The sequence below is a fragment of the Procambarus clarkii genome, chromosome 16 (genome assembly GCF_040958095.1).
Source record: "Procambarus clarkii isolate CNS0578487 chromosome 16, FALCON_Pclarkii_2.0, whole genome shotgun sequence".
Lineage (NCBI taxonomy): Eukaryota > Metazoa > Arthropoda > Malacostraca > Decapoda > Cambaridae > Procambarus > Procambarus clarkii.
The window spans coordinates 25,915,488-25,940,973 of record NC_091165.1 but is presented as its reverse complement, the minus strand read 5'-3'; the positions used below and the strand labels follow the sequence as shown (position 1 = coordinate 25,940,973).

At 35.2% G+C, this 25,486-nt stretch overlaps 1 protein-coding gene across 1 annotated transcript in view; it reads right to left on the bottom strand.

Moving 5' to 3' along the window:
* Window positions 1–8,110: 8,110 nt before the first annotated feature.
* Window positions 8,111–25,486, bottom strand: part of LOC123759977 (sodium/calcium exchanger Calx) — a 58,011-nt gene continuing 40,635 nt past the window's right edge. Inside the window, 8 exon segments of the mRNA XM_069325341.1 lie at window positions 8,111–10,230; window positions 10,588–10,685; window positions 12,506–12,684; window positions 13,546–13,696; window positions 14,177–14,355; window positions 14,506–14,650; window positions 17,588–17,781; window positions 23,720–23,867. Of these exon segments, the coding sequence (XP_069181442.1) occupies window positions 10,098–10,230; window positions 10,588–10,685; window positions 12,506–12,684; window positions 13,546–13,696; window positions 14,177–14,355; window positions 14,506–14,650; window positions 17,588–17,781; window positions 23,720–23,867 (1,227 nt within the window). The 3' untranslated portion in view covers window positions 8,111–10,097.

The window sequence follows — 25,486 nt, the reverse complement described above, 5'->3', positions numbered from 1 at the left end:
GGCTTCCACTTCAGTTGTTCATGGTCTGCCTATACAACATAAAGAGCTTCATCCCTTGGCCATCAGTCTCTTCATCAGAAGATGGAGCAGTGGTGGTGTTGGCTGTAGTATCGCCATGCTGCCATCACAGGCAGCACGGAAGTACCTCATATGGGAAGATTGTGAGACTTTTGTACCAAAAATATCTACATTTTATGATACAGATGTTGGTGTTAGACATTTTCCTGTATACTGGTGACATTATGAGTTAAAGTGAGTATTTTATGGGTTATTTTGATGAGCATGAAACATCTTATTGAGGAAACCAACCAGTATGCTGTAAAATTACTGACAGATTATTGCCAGCGTCATATTGCTACATTGGAATGACATTAGAATTATGAAATATGTTTCTTTCTTGTGCTGTGTATGATGATGAAACACAAAAAAACACATCACACAGGCCTACACTTTGATGATAATGAAAGATGTGGTTCCAAATAATACTGTAGAAAGTGGGTTAAGTGTTCAGTGAGTTGAGTGCAAAGTTTCAAGATTTTTTTGTACCATGTTAGAATGTAGCAATTGATGAATTTCCAGTTCTCTTCAAGGGACATCTTGCTATCAAGTACTATATCCCATCAAAATGCCACAAGTTTAGACTGACATTGATGACCAAACCACACACCAGAAGACAGAGACGATGACATTTCAGTCTGTCCTGGACTATTATCATATCTTCAGCTACATTATTGTGACTCATCGTCTGCACTTGGACTGAAATTCTTTGTGATCTATGATTGTGAAACTGGAATTGTGATAGATATGATATTACATTCCGGTAGCAATGTAGACGTATCCGGTCATGATCCTCGCGGATTTTCTGGTAATGTTCCATGATAGCCGTTCATGGAACCACTGCTGAACATGGGACACATTTTGTATATTAACAAATATTTTACCAGCCTCTTGCTATGTTCCTGCTGGAACATCAGATTAGAGTCTGGCACAGTAAAGGCACATGGGAGAGAAATGTACAGGTATTTCGGTAGGTGATTGTCGGCTTAGAAAAAGCAACAAAATTTCATTAGTGTGTTGGAAAGCCAGATGCAAGGTGAATATATTGACAATGATTCACATTGATGAAATGGAAGACAGTGGTAAACAGAACTTTGCAACACAGCAAATTGTATCGACCAAATTGTGTCATAAACTACAATATAAATGAGATTGGTGAATAAATGTGACACGATGATAGGTATTGTTAAGTGTTCAGAAAACTGAAGTGGATCAAGAAATTGTTTTTTTACCTTGTAGACATAACTGTGCAAAACGGTTTCAACATGTATTTGGTGAAATCAGGCAAGAAACCAATTTGTAAGTTCAATCTTGCTGTGTTTTTCCAATTACTTCTCAAGTTTGGCCAGAAAGGTAGTGTTGTGATGAGAGTTTTCATGCCAACAATGCCTCGTGCTGCTCCCAACAGACTGGCTTGCAAAAACTACCTTACACTACAAAAGCTTGGTTACATACCAGGTACAGGAATGCTTGAAAAAAGTATATGTGAGTGCATTGTCTGCAAGCACACACAGTGAAGAGTAAAGAAGCAAAAATGTGTGTATCTGGTGTGTGTAGAATGCAAAGTGGCTTCATGCACTGGAGAGTGCTTCAGTGATTATCATACACTTGAGTACTGATTGTGTTGCTTTGTGTGTATATATAATGTGTGACTGTAAATTGTATTTATAAACTGAAAATTAAACAAGTAAAACATTTTTAGTGGACACATTACTGACGCGTGTATCATACTTATTTGCTATATTATGCTGTTTCTGCTGTGTACAAATTGTAAATGACATCCATGTGCATAAAATCAGAAAAAAAACTTATACAGTACATGTTGATAAAAATGAAAAAGTAAAATTGTAGGAACTCGCAGGCCTTGAATTGCTCGCTTGACTGGCTTCGGAAGTCATCTTCACGAGACCACAAATCTGTGATATCATTGTGCAACTTCTCTTCAGGCAAAGTAAGTGGAATTTTATATTTAATTTTTTTTTTCATGGTGAGGAAAGGGATTTTAGTATAAAAAAAATTAGAGGGGTTGGGAGGGAATAATTTATTTATGCATACCACAGGGTTGTCACATTAAAAGGGTGTGCAATACATGGGTTAAAGTATATGAGTAATCAAACAACCCTGATACATAATCGCTTATAGTTGGGATAATAAAAATAATAATAAACTGTATTGTAAAATGTCCATATTTAAAATAAAGACAAAACAAATGTTAAACTTTTATTTTGCAAGAATAGTATGCAAAATTTCTTTAACGGAGCCAAGATAAATATTAGTGTCAAGAAGTTTAAAGAATCAGCATATTTATCTGCTTAAGAAAATTTTAGCATTAGTTACTAGCACACCCAAAATTCTCTAGTTGATCTACCAGGTTGAAAAATCCAATAGTATTCAGACCAGTGAATTATGTATATACTGTATTTCAAAAGTTCTGAATCGAGGATAGATTGCCATTAATATTTTTTAACAACTCTCAAAATAAGATGATTTACATATTCTGTTCAATTTTCATATTAACTTTACATTTTGATATAACACAGAACACGAACATCTTTATGGCAGTGATGACAAACTTTTTGAAACACTGCCACAGTAGCATCATTATCCAGATTTTTTTAAGAAAGAACATTTTTCATAAATTGATTGGACATTGACCTTAAATAATCAATCAATATTAAATGATAATACAGAGGTGAGAGAAAGAGAGAGACAGAGAAGAATGCAACTTTATTTTCATAATAAAACGAATGAAATGCATCATTAAATTCATCTATTCATGTTCATAGTACATTATATAACTAACTCACTTGTACTAAAACACTACAGTATTAGCAATATTCCCAGGTTTTAAATTTAAATTACCAGTAATTTGTTCTTTCAGAGCATAAATTAGTGTGATTAAGGATAAACGATTTGTCGACTATATAAAAAAATATTTAAATATTGAATGATTTCTTTTTTGAATATTTTTTTATATTTACTCAAGGCACATAGTTACATTAAAAATATTTAGAATCATTCACCTTTCATTGATGCCAATAATTTATACTAAATAGCATTTCTTCATCACGTAACAAATTTGACATTTATAATTATGTATAAATCAGTCCAGTTACTACATTTAAAGGTGTGTTGTAACCTCACAATAGTAACAGCTGCAAAAGCCAAAAACTAGATCTCATCAATTGTTAAAGTTAATTTCTTCTAAGTGGTCAATTAGACTATTCCATTGATATTATGTGAAATAAAACAAAATGCCTTTACAGAGGTATAATAAGCCAACCAGTAATTGATGGTTAATAGTGTTTTCTCTTTACACCTTTACTTCATAACACTTGGAAGTGCTATTAAATTAATGCTCGTGCAAAATTTCCCCATAATTAAAACACCATTGAGATATTTCATGTTTATAAAAAGATCAAAACCTATTCCTAAATAAGATTTACAGGAAAACATTGCAGTATTCAATAAATATAAATTAAAAATCCTAGCATGAAATATATAACCTAGACATGGAAAATTAATAAACAATAAATTGGGAACAATTATTATCAGACAAATCAAGCTTAAGTATTTTAAATTAAAGAATTTTCATAGAGTTTCCATTTATAGGTTTATATCTAAACATTCAAGACAAGATAACCAAACCTCACATTATTAAATGTAGAAACAGTGACGGTTTGGTTCGTCCCGGACAAATATCAAGTCGGTGTCATTTCTCCATTTTACACAAAAAAAATCACTGTTTCTCAATTTTCTTATCATTTGGTCATCAAATCTTCAGCCACATTATTGTGACTCATTGTCTGCATACAAAAACAAGACAATGACATTACTTGCCTAATGAAAACTACCAAATACCTGTATTGAAAAAAATGTATTTTATATACAGTGTGTGTATATATATATATATTATATATATATATATTATATATATATATATATATATATATATATATATATATATATATATATATATATATATATATATATATATATATATATATATATATATATATATATGTCGTACCTAGTAGCCAGAACTCACTTTTCAGCCTACAATGCAAGGCCCGATTTGCCTAATAAGCCAAGTTTTCATGAATTAATATATTTTCTCTAATTTTTTTCTTATGAAATGATAAAGCAACCAATTTCATTATGTAAGAGGTCAATTTTTTTTTATTGGAGTTAAAATTAACGTAGATATATGACCGAACCTAACCAACCCTACCTAACCTAACCTAACCTATCTTTATAGGTTAGGTTCAGTTAGGTAGCAGAAAAAGGTAGGTTAGGTTAGGTAGGTTAGGTAGTCGAAAAAACATTAATTCATGAAAACTTGGCTTATTAAGCAAATCGGGCCTTGCATAGTAGGCTGAGAAGTGCGTTCTGGCTACTAGGTACGACATATATATATATATATATATATATATATATATATATATATATATATATATATATATATATATATATATATATATATATATATATATATATATATATATATATATATATATATATATAATGTCGTACCTAGTAGCCAGAACGCACTTTTTAGCCTACTATGCAAGGCCCAATTTGCCTAATAAGCCAAGTTTTCATGAATTAATTGTTTTTGGCCTACCTAACCTACCTAACCTAACCTAACCTAACTTTTTCGGCTAACTAACCAAACCTAACTAATATAGATTGATTAGGTTAGGTTAGGTTAGGTTCGGTCATATATCTACGTTAATTTTAACTCAAATAAAAAAAAATTTACATCATACATAATGAAATGGGTAGCTTTATCATTTCATAAGAAAAAAAATTGAGAAAATACATTAATTCAGGAAAACTTGGCTTATTAGGCAAATCGGGCCTTGCATAGTAGGCCGAGAAGTGCATTCTGGCTACTAGGTACGACATATATATAAATATATATGCACACAATAAATATACACGCTCAAAATTCTTAATAAATTTAATATTGACACAAAGATTTTGGGTAAATTCATCTTAAAACGAAGACCTGATAATTAACTGCATTATAAAGCTTCTCACTATTCCTTTTAACTTTTAATGAAAAGCTTTTTAAACTAATTCAATAATAGTTTTATAATATAAAACCAGTTATTCCAGGTATCTTAAGCTAATTAATAATGCCTTTGGAGCAATTTGAATCACCATAGTGTGTGCTTCTCAAGAAGTATAGTGGCTGTACAGTATAGAGAAGTACATTCAAGCTTCTCAAGTTAGCATAGTGGCTGATTGGTGGTATACCTAACAGTCTACTAATTTCAAAAACATTTTATCAAATATCAATTTAGAACCCTTGTGCTACAATATTCCAGAATAAACTTTTATAAGAGCATGCTATACAGTAATAGTAAAATTCATTGCCGCTGCTAAGTACACTGTATAGCACAAAATTAAATATGTTTGTCTACCATAATCTAAAATATAAATAATGAAATTTGAACACTTGTCATCAATGAAACTATAAAATATTTTTTAATAAATATGTAAAATCAATTGTTACAATATAAAAAAATATAAAACTAGTTAATATATTGAAGAGAGGAGGGAAGTCGGTCTTTTAGCGAGCCAATCATACAGAATGAGTTACAACTTTGTGCTTTCATGCAGGTTATAATTTCATATCTTTTCTAATTCCAAGTGCTAATCTGATTCTTTAAGTACCCTTTTTTTCACTTCTATGTCAAATGCACTCTAATTCCTTAAAGTTTATTTCTAAAATTGATCATTGTAAGGTGCCAGTCCTCAATGTATTAATTCCTGTCAGTGCTTCCTATTAATAATTCTTATGCAACAGTTGTAAAACATTTTGCCAATTAAAATTAGATAATTCATGAGCGTAACTTGTAAAAAGAATTCTAAAAAATAACTACGAATGTTACAATTGCAACTACTGCAATTCCACCACTGTTCTTGTAATAATAATTCTTTTACGATAAAAAAATACAGTTGCTCTAACTTATGCATAATTTCACAAAACACAGATTTTAAGGTTTCTATCAATAAACCTTTTGGTTATACAGGAAGTCCCCCAACTATATCAGGATATATTCTGAAAGGGGGTTTGTAAATCATTTGTTCAGAACGAGGAATGAGATTTCCCACAGGTACAATCCTATAAATGGGGGGATGCATTCCCAGGCCACCAAAGATTGTCATAAGACCAATATTTTTGGGAACATAATATAAAAAACACTATGTTATTTATCTTGAATGATGTAGTTAGCCTGCTTGTGAAAGTTAGCTATTTTTAAAGATTAAAGAGGTCTAATTACATGAATAAATAAATTAAAATACACGTGTCTGTATTGGGAGTAACTTGTAACTTTTTATTTTTAACTTGTCTCGCAAGTAAACACCTCCACCCTCGACCCCACCAACAGGGGAATCATGATCTGGTCTGGTTCAAATTGTGTATGTTTGTGGGGTTACTGAAGACTTGGGAGAGCCACCACTTTTAAAATCCCACCCCCCTTTAAACAGGTTGGCTGGCTGATAAGGCAAAGTTGCTGTCTTATTCTTCCCACCCTGCTCCTCCCCTTCCTACCATCCTCACACATGCAGTCAATCACTTCCTGGGTTTCCTGACACTCCATGCCTTCATTAGGTTGCCTGACTACCTATATAATTATAACAGAAATGGTAGGGGGGAATAGTTGAAGGAATAAACAAAGTGTAGAAATGCACCAATGGCTAGGATTCACTAACGTCGAGGAAAACAGCACAACTAGTCTGCTGCCAACACTTACATGTGAAATTAACTTCCTTTGAGAGTAAAAAGGAATTAGCTCTTTACAAGTGATCATGGTACTGTTGGCTAGGCCAGTACGGGATATAGGATGACACTAGTGGGTCATGTGGACTATATATATATATAATTGTCCAGATTCCAGATTCCACTATACTTAATCTGAATTATTGGACAATAATAATTAAGTATAATTTCCTTAAGTATAATTATATACAGTATAATCATATAAGTATAATTATATACTTAAGGAAATTCCCGTTTCAATTTTCCTCTGTGGTCTGACACTGTCACATTTTTAATCACGTGTTTATTTTCGTGATTTACACACACATTATTTATATATAATATAAATACGCACATACATACACACACACACGCGCGTTGGGTGAGGTGGGTACATAAGAATGAAAGTAACTGCAGAGGGCCTATTGGCCCATACGAAGTCTTGAAGTGGGTAGACTGTAGTTATGCAAGATGTTATATATGAAACGAAGCTTGAATAGTACCCAAGCCATAAATCATGTTAGAACTATGACCCGACCAGGGTTCGAACCTCCATTGCCTGGGATCATCCCCTGGAGTACAGAGTACCATCACCACTTCATCAGCAGTCACATTGCTGATGAATAAATATTATATATATATATATATAATATATATATATATATATATATATATATATATATATATATATATATATAATATTAAATTGAACATATAATATTGTAATAATTTCACTCGCCTGGATACTCTGAGCATCATACGGCTCCCAGTAGCCAGCCGCTCTACTTATGTAACCAACATCTCTTAAAAAGGAAGGATTCCAGAAGCACAAATCTGTTACCCAACACTTTAGGCCTTCCCATAGTGGTGCCACTTTAGCATGTGTTTTAGGTAATCCACATCCTAGTCATGATGTAGATCACCTAATACCTACATGCCAAAGTGGCACCCTACAAAAAAGATCTAAAGTTCCAGTTGGGCAACACTGATGCTTCTGGAATCATTCCTTTTAAGCGGCATTTTGGCTTGGTAGGTAGATCAGATGGCTATTGTATGCGAGCAGCTGTTCGAGGCTTCGAGGGTCCAGGCTAATGAAGTTATTATCCACACTATGGTGGCTTAGCAATATATATTATGAGTAGTGAATTGATGAGTTGAGACAAAAAAAGAAAGGGGTGGGGGGGGGGGGGATTTTGGTAGGCTGTTTGGATGGATGAGTGTTTGTATAGTGGGCATGTGTAAAATAGGAGACTTCCTGTAGTCTATTGTATAAACAAATGCTAGGTTTTATTCTCTTTATTTATAAGGCTTTCCATTTAATGATGTTCAACAAGGTAATGTGCTAAAATGTTGTAAATTAACATTATCACAGGATAAATGAAGTTAAGAAAATGAGCTGTGAGATGCTGACACATTATTATTATATAACTTATACTTTTGTGAGAGCATATCTGACATATTTGTTCTCAACATCACTAAACATTGATACTTGAGAGCTTTCAGCCACTCTGTGAAAATGGAAACCATCATAAATATGCTTAACTTAAGTACAAACTTTTGAAATTATTCCTGTAGAGAATTTAAATTTAAATAAAAATTGAGAGGAATAAATTTCAAAGACTATAAACTAAAGATTCTCAATAATTCAGATTAGATTAATTTCCAACAATACTAAATGTATTAGTAATGTCTTATCAGACATTTTAACATAGGATAAAAACCCACACTTATGTATTTGTGAAATTGATGTAAAGAATTACACCATACGTCAGGCTGCGAGCAGCCGCGTCCGACAGCCTGGTTGATCAGTCCGGCAACCAGGAGGCCTGGTCGACGACCGGGCCGCGGGGACGCTAAGCCCCGGAAGCACCTCAAGGTAACCTCAAGGCAAGTTTTTCACACTCCTGAATGCTTTGTCAAGATCTGAGTGTGTGGTGGGGACGAGACTTACATCTCAATGACTAATGTGCTCGTTAGTCGTTGAGATGCAAGTCTCGTTCGAACCACACACTCAGACCTTGACAAAGCACTCGGAAGAGTGCGAAAGTCTGTGTAATTCTATACATCAATTTCACAAATACACAAGTGTGGAGTTTTATCCTATTAATTAAATGTATTGTGACATCAAAATGCCAAATTTGAAATTAAAAAATTAATATATGAAGGATACTGAATACTAATTATGCACATTATATTAAAGAGAGATAATGTATGTAAAAGTTAATACCAAAAGTTTATTTGGATACAAGAACAAGGATGCTAAATTGGAGAGTATGTCATAATATTACACATTTACTCAGTAAATACAACACAATTTCCAAATGATGAGGTCAAAGGGAATTCATTCCTCGGTCATCATTTTATTTCACTACAGTATTAATAAATCCTTCGTGAAAAAAGCCACTCAAATGATACAATTGTCACCTTTCATCTATATTAAACCCGTAGCCCTTGGTAGCTGCACTTAAACTTGTCTAAGTTGTCTATATAAAAAAATTGCTTAAAATTTGTTATATACTGAATGTAAGTTTATTAAATATTATAAATTATATAATAAAAAAGTATAACAAACATAGTTAAACTTTTAAGAGAAATACAGGCTTGCCAAGGAGCACATGAAATACCTGCCAAAGAATTCCACATGCCACTTGTTCAGAAATGAAACATTTGCTATTAACTAGCAGTCATAAAGAAGAATGAGGAATGCCTTGGCAAGCATTTACAAGTAGGAAAATAAACAACTTCAAACAGATCATCTATTTGTATCAAAAATAATTACACTGCTGTTTGCACATCTTTGTTCATAACACCAATTAAAGTAGGTTTGATGGCCTCTTAACTTACCGACTGACTATGGTCTAAAACATGTCTTCCTCGTCACTTCTAGGAAAGAAATGCTTCTCTACCTTTGTCAACTGTAATAAGCTATTCATAATAAGTTGCAGTATTTTCTGTACAAGGAATATACATTAAAACATCTTTTCATTTAAGCATTAAAAATTCAAAAGGCATTCAACATTACACACATCTGACACACATCAAATTGTCATTTGGTTATATTGTAGACATCACAAATCAAAAGCACAAACTCCATCAAAATATAAAATATTACTATTGTATTTGTTTTATCTACTATTACCTGTTGATGACTAATAGAGAGATTTGTTAACTTTATAATATCAGTATTAGACTTTTTTATATATGAAGACTATTACTAATTTGAATTACTTTTTTCATAACATACTTTAAAAGTGTTAAGTTATTATACTTAGAAGTACCCATAAGCTTGCAATGAAGCACCCATCACATATACAAACCAGAGAGCAATTAAAAAGAAGGCAGAAAGATACTTCAGAACTGTAGGGCCACCCAGTTCTGCTTTCCCAAACACACCAAAGACTCTGAAAAAACATTATTTACATTATTATTTTATTACCATTTTATATTTGTTTGGTTTTGTAAAATAGAACTGCACTGTGTCTGACCAGGCCACCCTGGGATTTATGGAATACCATTTTATGGTGTTAATCATTCATATACATAAAAAAATTAGTTACCATAAACAATTTCTTAGTATTGAGTACTACCGTAAATGTAATAAATCTTTGGTAACATTTAACACTATTTTAGGTTCATAGTTAATTCTAAAGAACACCTTTTTTCTAGGTTCTAGTTTTGTGGAAAATGATTTCATCATTGATAATTACATAAAATATAATCAACTCCTTCAATAAAATGTAAACCCAAATTTAACTTACCTTCTAGCCATGAGAAAGGTAATTGCCACAATACAGAGTCCTGTGAAGAGACCCACACTAAATCCAAGACTGCCAGCCTGAACCACAAACTTGGTGCCCTGCAATATATTTAACACTTGGAAATCGTGAAATGGTAAGTGATTATAATACACCACTGGCTTTGAACCAAGAAAACGGGTAAAAAAAAAAAATTATCAGGGATGTTCAAAGACTTGAAACACACAAATGTTGAACATTAAGCTATATATAAAAAAACTCAATTGTCAACCTGAAGACTTGTTACATGCTGTCTACACCTCCATTCTCTAACAATTGTGCTGCAATCTATTGGTCTACAATTCTTCCTTTGGCAGTACCTTCTGCAATACAACTGCTTGGCCTTGTAGCCCCATATAAAAAAAAAAAAATTCTACCCTTGGCTGTACCATCTCAACACACACACATGGATTTGGGAAAAACATGATCAAATTCAAAGATAAGCACTACATAGGAGCATGTGATATGGGAGAGCATTTCTCAGGACCTGTGACAAGCTGCTTTAAAAAAAAGAAAAGTTGTGCATATGTTGGAACTATTAGAAGTAAATGATTAAATGATTGGGTTCAGAACTATAATGACTAAAACAAGGTGCTACTTAAGAGTCGATAATGAAGAATAAAGAATTTAGCAGATTATGTATGAGGAAGAAAATATTAAATATATATACAACAAAAAGATTAATTTTTAAGTGATTGTAAAATATAAAGCTCATCCTCCTGTTTTGGTAGTACTTATAGTAACGATGAGGATTATAATACTGTATATATAACAACTTTTAACAAAATTAGAAAGTATAAATCTGATCTATTGATTTGGACAAACTGGAAAACTATTTTTTTTTACTTGTGTTGCTTTGACAAATTAAGCTAACCTAACTTCCCTAGGCCTAATATGTGATTATCTGAGGCCAATATAGTACATGTGTGTGCTATACTAGGCCTTGGAATATTTAAGTTTGTGTTTTAACTTCAATTATTTTAAAAGAATTTCTTACTAGTCAGTATACTACTATCTAAAAGGGTAAAATAGTAAAAATACTATCTATCTACTATCACTATCTTTGCCCTAACCAAAGTTAAAATTTGGTTAGGGCAAAGAAAGTGAATTTAACTGAATAATAGACTTATCAGGAGGATGCAGTTAAACCTGCTGTAATGAAACAGACCATTTCAATTGTGTCTAAATAAATTTGCAAGAAAAGGGTAAGGAGCAAAAATAGGATTCAAAAGGGGGTTAGATATCGAGCAGAGAGAGAGATGCAGAAATCTGAGTGGAGGTACTGTATTATAAACAGTATGCAACTCATGAAAAAAAGGTGGATAGAGGCCAGAGTACTTAGGTGGTTTAGATATGTTAAAAATAAACATAAAGAATGTATGCAACACTGGAATATTGAGATGAAAAGTGAAATAATTGTGACAGTATTAAAAAAAAAAAAAGAGAGGGGGTTGGTTGTTTATATGGAGAACAAGTAGCCACACATGAATAAAAATATGTAGATAAGGCTGTGTATTCCACTATTTTCAAAAATAAAAACCAGGATAGTGTATACAGTACAACCTCAATTCAATGAGCTATATGTGACCATCTTCATGTTATTGTTGAGGAACTCATTGCAACTAGACATGCCTCCACACCACATTTCCTGCGCCTTTTCATTTAGCAAAATTGTCATTTTAACCTATAATATAAGCAATTACAAAGTGAATATGCCTGTAAAGAAATTTAACTACTTCTAGCTTATTTCCCATGTCCAAAACAGGATACAATTTAAAATAAGTTACATTAATAGCACTTAAGATTCTAAGAATATTTAGATTTTCAGAAACATGATGATTTCTATTTCACTAAATATTTGACTAACTTGGTCAACACTTACCTGACTAAGATGGTAAACAGATGCAATAAACCATGGTAGACCAAGACCAAGGAATACATTCACCGAGTTACTGCCAGTCACATTGCCTACGGCATTATCAGCATATTTCTCCTGAACAGCAGCAGTTTTTGATGCAAAGGTATCAGGAAGTGAAGTTCCCAAGGCTACAAACGTAATTGCTGTGGAAAGAAGTGAAATTCACTTGCACATTTAATTAAAAGAAACATGCTCTTTTTAGTAGATAAAAGGTCACAATAACATTGCTTAACATTATTAATTCAGGCCACACACTGGAAAAAAAAAAGTGGTGACATTTTGGTCCATCCTCGACCTTTATCAAGTCACTGCATGCTTTCTTAACCCTTAAAGGCACAAATTGTATAGTACAATTTGAGTAAGTGTCGCTGAATGGTGCACATTATATATATACATTTAAAGTAGCGTGCAAGATTTAAGTCCTGCGGCTACATGGGGTTCACATCAGCTTCCTTAATAAGTGAAATGCCGGGCCTAACACTCATTGTACACCACCACCAGGAAAGGGGAGTCAGGCAGGGTTCAGGCAAGCTGAGAGGCTTCAGGCAAGCAGGGAGGCTGGAGTGGGTGTGGGTGTTAGGAGTGGGTATGAATGCGGTGGGTGTCAGATGTCAGGAGTGGGTGTCAGGGGTGGGTGTTAGGAGTGGATGCCTACCCCACCTGACCAGCCTGCCCACCCACCAAGCCCATCTGCCTGCCATCCACCCATCCAACCACCCACCCACCTGCTTGCACACTCACCCACTTGTCTGGCCACCTACCAGCCAGGCAGGCAGCTAACCCCCCACCCGGCCCCACACACTAATTATAGTGTGTGGCAATTCAAATTATGTTGTTTGTGGTACGTACAATCATTTTTGGAAATGTTCACTTTTAGACTATCATGGCAAAAAGTCAGTTAATCTGGAAAACGGGCTCATCCGGCAAGGGGGGTCCTTCCCATATAGTCCGGATTAGCAAACTTCTACAGTAGCTATAAATATTATTGAGTTTAAAAGACTTACCTGTAACAGAGTCATTGAGCCCAACAAGACAACCAAAAATAGCAGCCAAGTCTCCAATAATAGCAGTTAGAACACCAATTACTGCTAGAGAGACAAAGAAACACAGCCAGCCTCCAAGGATGCCGGGTGGTGGCACCAAGGCGAAGATAATCTGCAGAGACACGTGGACATCAACTTCCTCAATATTAACCAATGACTTAATACACAATTGTTGAACATACAGTAATTGATTATTTACTAACCAAAATAATATTTATAATAAAATCAGCAGGAGCCATGAAGAGGATTTTAACCTGCTCACTTGGTACTCCAAAGCAAATATCCTAGACCACTAAACCAAGATTTTGTTGTACATAATAGTTCTACTTATCTGATATTATTATTTAAACCCTAACTAAATGTGGTAAACAGGTGCAACAAAATTTTGTAAAAGAACAATTTACACAAATCCAGGCTGTTTATAATGAAGGAGAAGCATTACTTTGTAACGAGTAAACAAAGCACATTACACTAGATAGTTAATGTGGTGAAAAATTATTAACAGTTTTATCAGTTATACTTTAATTACAAAACTAAATTTATTTAAACATGTGTTTCCTAAAAAAACAAATAACTTTGTATTTGTTCTTACCTTCCATCCAAAGGTAAAGAAGTGCATTAAATAATCCATCCCAGATGCATTTTCAATATCTCCACCATTCACATTGAGAGCATCTTTAATCTGACTGAGGTAAGTTTCATGGTGTACTTGTAGTGAGTGAAGGTTGGCATTTGTCATCATCATCATGTTGGACAGAACGTTGTTAAAATCTGAAAAGGATAGAAGAAAATTTAATTCTAAATTCTTTACAATATATAATGTTAATAAAAATTGCAATGTTACAAAAATTGCAAATTAAAAAAAAAATGGTTGAATTTCTTTATATTACACAAGTATTGTATGCTACAACTGTGACTCACCATCGTCATTTGTAATTGTGACAGCAGTGCGATTTATTTGGCCCAACTTGGCACCACCTTCTGGATCAAACAATTCTATCTCAAAGTGCTCATCCTTCTCAGGTGTCATGTCATCAATGATGGGGATCTCGATGTTTTGTACAATCTAAGAGGTGCATCATGACACAATAAATAGACAAATTAATCACTACAAATTTTCCTTAATTTATTTTTTCACACAAATGTACAAAAGAAATGTTCATAATTTTGTTTACCTAAGTATACGTTCCATCTGTAGTGACAACCAGTAGTGCAGTGTGGGCTACCTAGTCTTAGTTTGACTGTGAAAAAGGCTTAATCATCAAATCTAAAGAAATTGTCTTAAATTAAATGCTAAGTTGGAGCTGATGAAAAGGCAAGTACAGTACTGTAAAAAAATACCTAGGATGGGAATGGAAAATTACAAAAGCATCTACAAGAGGAGATCAGTAAAAACTAAACTGTTATTGACGACGCAGAAAAGTGATTTCACAGGTGCTGCAATTTAGAGGAGTTCCATTCCCTGCCCTACCAAAGTAGGAAGAAAGATCACTGTCAGTTAAGGGAAAATTTTAATTGCTGTTGCCTTTCAGATTAGGTATGAGGACCAGGTATTTTATAGCAAAGATGGGAAGAATAGAATGTTGGTGTTCTTTCATGGAGTTAGCATGGGTCGATAGGATGGAAAACATTTATCCTATTATGTCCCTCAAAGGAAGAATGCCAATAGCAGCAGAAATGACCAATAGGGTAAAAATAGTCAGATGACATTACATAAAAGTAGCACCTAAATTCGCTGTAAGCTCAGTTCTAGAGAGCAAGTGTCAAACATAAAACCTTATGTGAAAACCTAGGACAGAACATGGGATCTGTGCCCTACATCATAGTATAAACAGGAGACCCAGTTGCAGACTCATCTGGCTTACCAGTGAAAATTGGTTTGAGCTCTATTGTACCATCCTGGCTTCCCTGGTCTGTGATGCTCTGCTTTTATAGACCATAGCCAGACTAAGTGGAGCCTCAGTAGGATCATGTTTCCTCTTGAAGGCTTTCTCCATTTTCCCAGCAATGTTTCATATACTGTGTATATGCTGGAAGGATATTGAGTCACAGACCTCTGATGTTCTCACTGTTTTCTCTAATTGGTCATATGGTAACTACTTTTTATTTGGTATATCTTACATTTACTAAAATATTTCATTCCAATATGCTGTAATTTAGTTATACAGATTAGAAACCTGGCCTACCAATATTTTCCATATGTATGTACCTGCTTGATACCTCCTTGATGGGGTTCTGGGAGTTCTTCAACTCCCCCTCGACTTGTGAGGACATCTCCTTTGTCTCCTTTCCAAGGAAGTTTTAAGTACTTAACTAATTTTTTGTAGGTTGTAAAGGTTCTTTGTATATTTTGTGAGGACTGAATGATATTCCTATCAAGATGGCACCAGTGCTTTGAAGAGAACTATCATTGGGGTGGCATTCCTTGTTTTGAAGTTCCTCATTATGTGCCCTATCATTTTTCTGGTTATGTTTGCTTCGTGGTACTCTCCAAGTGGTATCTCTCATTATAATTAATAGGCCTTGTGATTTGTTCTTTCTGTTCTACCAGAAGATCTGTCTTATATATCCTGTATTCTTTTAAAAGGTCTTAGTTGTCTTTTAACAGACTTTATGTGTGATACTGTATTAGTGTGAGCAGTCTGTAATTTAATGTCATTGCTTGACTATCTTCCATATGAAGTGGAATAAAGTCTGCAGTTTTAAATGTCATCTCTCTCCAGGCTATTTCTCCATATAATACTGAATGCAGTACAGTACTAATGGTATTTTGTAGTTCTTTATAACAATGAATTTTGGGACTGTGGCTACAGAGCTAAGTGAATGGAGTTTGTCTATTTGCTTTTTTATGTCTATGAGGTTTGATGTGATATCAGACATGACATTCCAAGTGGGCCAAGTTCATGTAAAAGCTCTCAGGATTTTCTACTTTTTTATTTTCATTGAATTAAACATTTATTTATATTGTTCTTTCAGTATATTGCTCACTTTTCGTCATTGGTGCACACTGCAAGTAAAGGCTCTCTTACTTACAAGAGGAGGTATGCTATGTAACCACTTAGATAATTACATAGCATAGCTCCTCTTGTAAGTAAGAGGGCCTTTACTTGCAGTGGTCAAACTACCAATAAGTAAAGGTTAAAGGTTGGCCAACTCATGCTAAAAAAAAAATTAACAGCAACAAACCCTATCAAACAAAGACCCAAGGTAACCAAACAAATTGCATAATTAGACACAGGAACATGACTGAATATGTCAGAATGGCACACGTACATACAATACATGTCTTAGCCCAAGACTAAGTACCAAGGAACTTCAAAATGTAGTGGATCAACTCTAAGAAAGTAACTGCAGCTAAGGCACTAACCAAACCAGCAGAGAACATTACTTCAACACCTTCCACAAAAAATTAAGGAGGCACAAACTACTATGTAATGACTTGTATGTAGGTATCCACTCAGAAGCATAGTCTCCCCAATGCCCAGAAAACAACAGGATATACAAACGTCGTCGTCCCTTCACCTTCTAGTGTGTGGTCTGGTCAACAAAGGATATACAAAATAACTTAAGGAATCCCCACTCAACAAGAATAATTACTGGTGGTCAAATAGCAATTAGCAGAGCAGTGCTTGAGGCTACATATTGCTTTAGAGAGGGATTTGTGGTATAGATGATTGAACATTATGGAGGTTCATTCCAGACCGGACCGAAAAGTTTCTCCATTCCCCATTAATGACTTTGTGATAGCATTTAAAAACATTTTCATGACACAGCAGTGACTGACGATCTAGCCTAGCTGTTGTTTGGTCATGTCCTTGGAAAGAGTAAGATATTGCTTAAGGAAGCAACAGTATGACTTAGTTCAAAAAGTACCTCAAGTAGCTGGTGATCTTAGTCAAGTGGTAAAATTCATTGTGCACCCAGTCTAGGAACTGTATAATGTTAAATAAAAAGAGCTAGGAAAATACAAAATATGAATACCTGCATATAATAAAAAACTTACCTCTGTGTGCTTGAAGACGAGGGCACCTTCTCCTCCCTCGAAGTCACGGCCAGAAATAGCACTCTTGTCAATTGTTCGCCACTTCACAGTAATCTCTCCATCAGCCCCATTCTTGCGGACAACTGGGATTACTGCACTCCCAATGCTCTCCTTCACCAGGAAGCCTCGCTTTTGGAACATTACCATTCCAGGCTCTGAATATAAGTACAAGAAATTAAAGGACATGTCTATTTGCTAATTTGTAGTAAAAACAAAATGAAAAAATTTCATTTTGCCACCTGTTATGATGTTTTAATGAAAATTATATTTACATCAAAGTTGCAATCTAAAACGGCTGTGATAACAATCATTCATACAATTTACAGTAATTATACAGCAAATCTAAGTTAAAACATAGCCAACAACTAAACTTGAATAATCCATTCTGATTATTACTATACACAATTAATACTTCTATATACACAACAGTGCTGGCAAGATGCCTTACTAAAACTGACTTCAGCAAGGTGATATTTGACGATATCAACATTTAACTAACAAGCATATAAAATGTAGCGGCTCTAGATAATACCAACCTACCTTGCATCGTTAATACATAATGTATCCACAAGGATCAGCAAACTAATTAATGTATACAGTATATCATTTGTAATTACACTGTATTTCTAAACTATGTACCTCAATGGACATATTTACCAATACTGTATACAATGAATGCAATAATTTGTGCATCATAAGTACACTCAAAGTATGCTATATTTTATGTATAGTGTATCCAGTGTACAGCATCAATTTTTTTTTTTTTTTTAGTTCTGTGGGGTATATGTCACCTGTTGGCTCAGATTACCATTTATGCATCATCTTTATCAACAAAAATGGTCAAACCATAATCCATGCACAGTAACCAAAATTTAGTTTAATTGAAATGAAGCAAAATATGAAGATTACATGTAGCAAAATTAATGTTGCACAATGTGCCAACTGTCACACATACACACACACTGTGCATTTAAAGATACTGTACAGTACTTAAGCCTTCTCATTAACAGATTGCCTTTAAGCTTTTCTTTCAAACCTTTATCCATTGTTAATAGAAGTTAAAAGCTCAAGGCTGTTAAAATATACCAGACATGACTTCCATAGCTGAATACACATACTATCTGGAAGAGAACAAACACCAAGAGTAACCTATAGTAATGCTGCCAATCTTGGTATTACTGACTTACAAAGCCAAGTGCACACACCATGGAAAATTATTAATATCATAATGTCTTTAATGAACTTGTTAGAAAATGTAACAATTTAACCACACACTTTAGAGGAACACAGATTGACGAGGGACTCAGAATCTAAATTTCAATATCCAGTGCAAAAAATTTGTACGAGTTTGCTTATTCTCTAGTTCCAATATATTTGTGAATATTATTTATGATCCTTTTTTAATTTTTCAGTTAAGTCTCTATGCAGGAATATTTTTAAACAATCTACATTAAGCAAAATATAAAATATATTCATTATTATTTATGTATTACAATTTATATGTCAAACCTTGTTATTTATAAGTCAAGGCCAGTGTCTGCATTTTTATCGTGTACTGGAAATCATTAGTGTAGGTATAATATACAGTACAGTATGTAGATAGAGAGCATCCTGTGACATGTTTTCCATGTCTTAAGTTTTGTATTGCTGTAAGTACCAGAGGTTGCTTCATTGATCTGGCATGTGATGACTTGGGCACATACCATAGCTGCAGATAATGTGTGCACATATTATTGGCACCAAGTATCAATTGGCAGGCTTGGTTTTGAAGAACACACCAAGGACATGAAAAAAAGCTTTAGCACTTAAAGTTTATATTGTAGTAAGTTCCTTATTCCTAATATTTGTGGTACAGTTGAGGGTGTGTGACAGTGGGTGTCTATTTTAGATTTTCATTTTGAATTTGTGGGTCATCTCGGGGGATTTCTCAAGAAATTACACCTTTTTGACTGTCCTTATAGATGATAATCAAGTAGAATTATTTGATATCGAAAATCAAAACAGAACGCTAAAATTTAAATCAATATACGGGTATGCCTAATTTTTACCTTGATACCTGCTTGATGGGGTTCTGGGAGTTGTTCTTCCCAACCCTGGCCCGAGGCCAAGCTTGACTTGTGAGAGCTTGGTCCACTAGGCTGTTGCTTGGAGTGGCCTGCAGGGCCACATATCCACCACAGCCCAGTTGCTCCAGCACTTCTTGAAGAAAACTATCTAGTTTTCTCTTGAAGATGTCCACGGTTGTTCCGACAATATTTTTTATACCCGCTGGGAGGATGTTCAACAACTGTGGACCTCTGATGTTTGTACGGTGTTCTCTGATTTTGCTTATGGCACCCCTGCTCTTCACTGGTTCTATTCTGCATTTTCTTTTATATCGTTCACTCCAGTAAGTTGTTATTTTACTGTGTAACTTTGGGACCTGGCCCTCCAGTATTTTCCACATGGATATATATTATTTGATATCTCTCTCCTCTCCTTTCTGGCGAGTACACGTACATTTGGCGAGCTTTGAGATGATCCCAATAATTTAGGTGCTTTATCGTGTCTATGTATGCAGTATACATGTACGTTCTCTGAACTTCCTCTATTTCAGCAATCTTTCCTGCTCTGAAGAGGGAAGTGAGTACTGAGCAGTACTCAAGACAGGATAGCACAAGTGATTTGAATAGTAAAACCATTGTGATCGAATCCCTGGATTTGAAAGTTCTCGTAATCCATCCTATAATTTTTCTGAATGACGCAATATTTGCTTGGTTATGCTTCCTAAGCGTTAGGTCATCAGACATCAATATTCCCAAATCCTTGACATGCTGCTTTCCTATTATGGGCAAATCTGATTGTGTTTTGTACCCTGTATTATGTTTAATGTCCTTATTTTTTACCGTACCCAAGTACCTGGAATTTATCACTGTTAAACATCGTGTTATTTTCTTCTGCCCAGTAACTTTATTAATATCTGATTGTAGTTTTTCAATGTCTTCAGCAGAGGTAATTTTCATGCTGATTTTTGTGTCATCTACAAAGTATGATACGAAGCTGCGACTTGTATTTTTGTCTATATCTGATATGAGAATAAGGAAAAGCAGTGGTGCAAGGACTATACAGCAAGTGGTACAGAGCTTTTAACTGTGCTTGGACTCGATATTATATGGCTGACTGTTACTCTTTGTGTTCTGTTTGAAAGAAAATTGAGTATTCAGCGTTCTACTTTACCAGTTATTCCAATTGACCTCATTTTGTGTGCTATCACTCCATGGTCACATTTATCGAATGCCTTTGCGAAGCCTGTGTATACCACATCTATTTTTGTTTTCTTCCAATGCCTCAGTGATTTTGTCATAGTGGTCAAGTAGCTATGAGAGGCATGATCTTCCAGATCTAAATCCATGTTGGCCTAGGTCGTAAAAGTCATTGGTCTTCATGAAACTAGTGACCTGACTCCTGATCACTCTCAAATCCTTTTATTATGTGGGATGTTAGTGCAACTGGTCAATAATTCTTTTCCAGTGCTTTGCTCCCTCCCTTGTGTAGAGGGGCTGTCTGCTGATTTAAGCACATCTAGTACATACTTGGTGGAGATTTGGGGTAAAACTGAGGGTGTTCATACACTCTTAGTTCTTGGTTTTGATTTATGAATATCACTTAGCAACAATTAATAATTCCCAGAAAGCACAGTCTTGAAAGCTTGTAGCCCCAAACACTTTGTCAAGGTAACCCAAAAATCTAAAGCAGAAATCCTAAATAGAAGTGAACAATTAATATGTCAAGATGATATAATAAGTTTACTATACTGTACTGTATAATAATACAGTATTCCAAAATTTCTCTCACACCCTCAACTTGTGCTTGCTGTAAGATGACTTGTCATATGCAATTAAATTCTATGTAATTAATACAGGAATCCAAAAACATCCTAAATTAGCTGTCAGACCATCTTTGATGCTTATAGCAATACAGGATGTAAAACGTGGCAAGCACCTCACAGGGTGCTTTGTGTTACAAGTATATTTCTGGGTTTGCACCCCTCGGTAACTCCTCTCCGCTAACATCACCATCTTGAATAGGACATTATTGCAAATGCCAGGCTTCCTGCGACACACTCAGCACGCTGAAGATGAGCACCAACTTCACTAGCCCTCGCCTCAGTGGTGAAATTCATAGGGATCAACCAACTACCAATGTAAACTGCTCGAGTTTACACAAGGAAAATCACAAAACACTCAACCCTTCTGTGAAAATTCTAAACTGGTGATTGCAAACAACTTTGAACAATGGTGGTGGCCTGGGCTACTTTAGAGTTGTGGTGATCTTCCCTCACTCATCGAGCTCTGTTGGCAACTGACTGAGACTGATTAGGATGGGGAATAACTTCCTGATCTACAGGTTAACCCCATCTGTATTGGTCACAAAAACAAAAGAAAGGTCAAAGAAACTACAGCTCTTTTAATAGCACATTCAACCAAGATTTCTCTGTATCCACAGAAATGGGAGGGCTGGTCCAGAAACCTGGTCCCACAGCTAGGCTCCAGCTCAAGATATGGTCAATGACAGAGGGGCCCCATAGACAGTTCCCCCAGGTAACCCATGGAGCAAAACAGACTTCTCTCAAGCTGGAAAAGGAACAACATAAACTTTGGAATGGGTTCATCTGAGCAGAGCCTCAGATACGGTAGAAACAACAGCATGAGCTTATAACCCAAATTCACCAACCACTGCGAGTCCAAGAGCCGTAAGTGTTTTAGTACTACAGCCAGTGGAGAAGGCCTGGAATATACCTGGACTGGGTTTGGAGACTTTACTCCCAAGCCTGGCCTGGGGCTGGGCTTATGTTGGAATGTGCAATAATCTTACAGGATCAGTGTTTGCTAGTAGCACAAGGGAAGTGCAGCACCCTTTTAATTCTTTGGATGAAACTCAAGTGTTGAGCACCAACAACTCAACATCCTATTCAAAGAAGAGCAGAGATTGCCAGGAAACTACATCTGCCAATGCCAGGGACTAGCAAAATTGATGATTCAGTGTTTGAGTGTACAACCAAGTACTGTGTTATAAACCTAGCATAGGAAGGAGGCTTCAACAGGATCATTATTCATACCTGACAATGGTCACACACACTGCAGAGGAAACCAATATTGCACCAACATGCGCAATGCTGATGGCTATGGGGGGTCTAAAAACTCGACACAATACCCTGTAAAACTGGAAAGAGGGGAAATGTTCATTCCTAGCACATGCTAGAAATGAACTATCCTCAGAAACTTAACTCCTCAAACTGGTATAGACTGGGAAGGTAGTCTAGCCACAAGAAATTGTACTTTATTAAGTCTAATGACGTAAACATCACAAGCAATGAGGCCCATGAGAGCAGTCAGTGGCCAAAATAAAAAATGATACTCAGTGTCCAATTAGTAAACCTGGAGGAGTGTCATGGAATCACCCCAAGGGACAACACAATGGACTCCAACAGTGTGTCAGAATGAGCCCAATACCAAGACCGAGACCCAAGATAAATTCTCAAGGAACTGCCAAAATAATGAAACCACAGAGGAGAAGAGAGATCTGCACTGAAGGCAATGCCAAAGATGATAACTATAAAAGTCATCAGCCATTGAAAATCAGTGTCAGAGAAGGTAACTCTGAAGAGAACTGAAGTGGAGCACAAGGTCTAAAGACATGCAGCTGACTAGGTAGCTACACAAAAAGTAAACAGTAATGCATGAAAACCTCCTGCACAGAGTAGTAGACAATTGGAACAAGTTAGGTAAGAAGTTGATGCAGGCCAAAACCCTCAGTAATTTCAAAAGTTATATGATAAAAGAGTGCTTGGAAGACGGGACACAGCGAGTGTAGCTCTCATCATTGAGTTCTTGAATTCACCATTCTCTTCCCACCTCAAATTATGTGGTATACAAAAGTAGCAATCATAATGAAGAAGCAGGTTAGCAGAGCCTGGCATTTTGTGGTTTGGGTTGGCAACATGGGTGCACGGCTCCAGGAGCAACCAAGGAGGCTAGCTCAGAATTACACATTAGTAAAAAAAAAGAAAAATATAGCTATTAATTTCTTAACTTATTGAAACATGTCACTCACCATCATCATTGAGAATGGTTATTTCCATGATGGAGATGCGTCCCAGCTGTACGCCTGATCTCTTCTCACTGTCCACCAGCAATGAAAGCTTCACAAAGAATTCTTCATCTGGTTCCCATTGGTTGTCATTGATGATTTCCACTTCAATCTAATGATTAATTTCTTTTATAAGCTGAATGAAAAATTTTGCAGACAAGAATAATGAAACAACATCTCATTCATATGCTATAGTAGCCTACAGATACAGTAGTACTTACTATCAATCTCTTGTGTAGACAAGTCTCATTATTTTCGGAAGGTAAATACACGAGTTCAATAATTTAAGCACTTTGTTTCCATTAAGATAATTATACAAGAAAATATGGCAGAGAATACACACTTCTGCCACAACCTGTCTTGTGGTATACATTATCAGGCGTGGTCGACGACCGGGCCGCGGGGACGCTAAGCCCTGGAAGCATCTCAAGGTAACCTCAAGGTAAGGTGGCAGAAGTCTTTATATAGTGACCAAATTATAATATATAAGCTAGATTTAATTTATAATTATACTTCCGAGGTTACCTCTGAGCTTTTTTATATCAATGTAATTTCTATTGTATAATTAATACAATAATTTTATTGATTGGTTCCTAATGATCAATCTCTTATTTCTTTTATATATACATTATCAGTATTATGCACTTTACTCGGTATTCAAAGCAGGAAGAATATCGTAATAAATTCAAACTAATGTTTTTAATATTGCCATACCTTCACGTATTCCATGGACTGTCGAGTATTTTCAATAACACACCTTTGGCCTTCAGCTACTGAATGCCACCATCTCTGGTATTGCTGAATCTTCTACATAACATTGAATAATCTTGTATAACAGTTGGTGAGGGAATGTGCAATGCATGGTGCTTGTGTATTCATTATCTACTAAGGTTTATTCACTGTACCTCCATGTAAATACCCCCAGTAACCAGACAACATTCATGCCCATACAATTAGTTATGCTCAATTGTATCTTCATCATATTTCTCTTCATTATTATTTCTGTATAATCGACATAATGTACAGCACATATTTGCTTTTCTTCAGCATATTTAAGCTATTCTTGTAGCATCAGCAGGTCTTCATTATAATATATTCAACTACAGCTGGCCTCGCAGGTGTCCCCCTCTGTCATTACTGCAATACAGCTTTTTATTATATTATAAATTATAGAGCATTATATTTATCAATATAATGCTCTTATTCTCAGCCACGATATAACTACAGTATTAATAACCTTGTTAGTCATGGTAAATATCATCTGCCAGCTTCAGCATCGGTGTCACAACATCTTACTGCTCATACATTACCTTTCTCTATTATACCATGTACAGTTATGCTGAATTATTAATTAAATGACAGGTTTAGTCCAATTGTGTACTTGCACATGTTCCGTGGGGGGTTTCCTGTCCCACACCAGTGTTGCACATGTTCCGTGGGAGTTTCCTGTCCTACACCACTGTTGCACATGTTCCGTGGGGGGTTTCCTGTCCCACACCAGTGTTGCACATGTTCCGTGGGAGTTTCCTGTCCTACACCACTGTTGCACATGTTCCGTGGGGGTTTACCGTCCCACACCACTGTTGCACCTGACAGTCTCCAACACAACTGAAATTTAACTAAGCTTGCTGTCTTTTATAAAATATTCTTGTTAAGAATACAGCATTTTCAAGCATGTAGTGATGTTTCAAAGATTGCTAAACACTTTTGTGGATATAACCATTTAGGAAA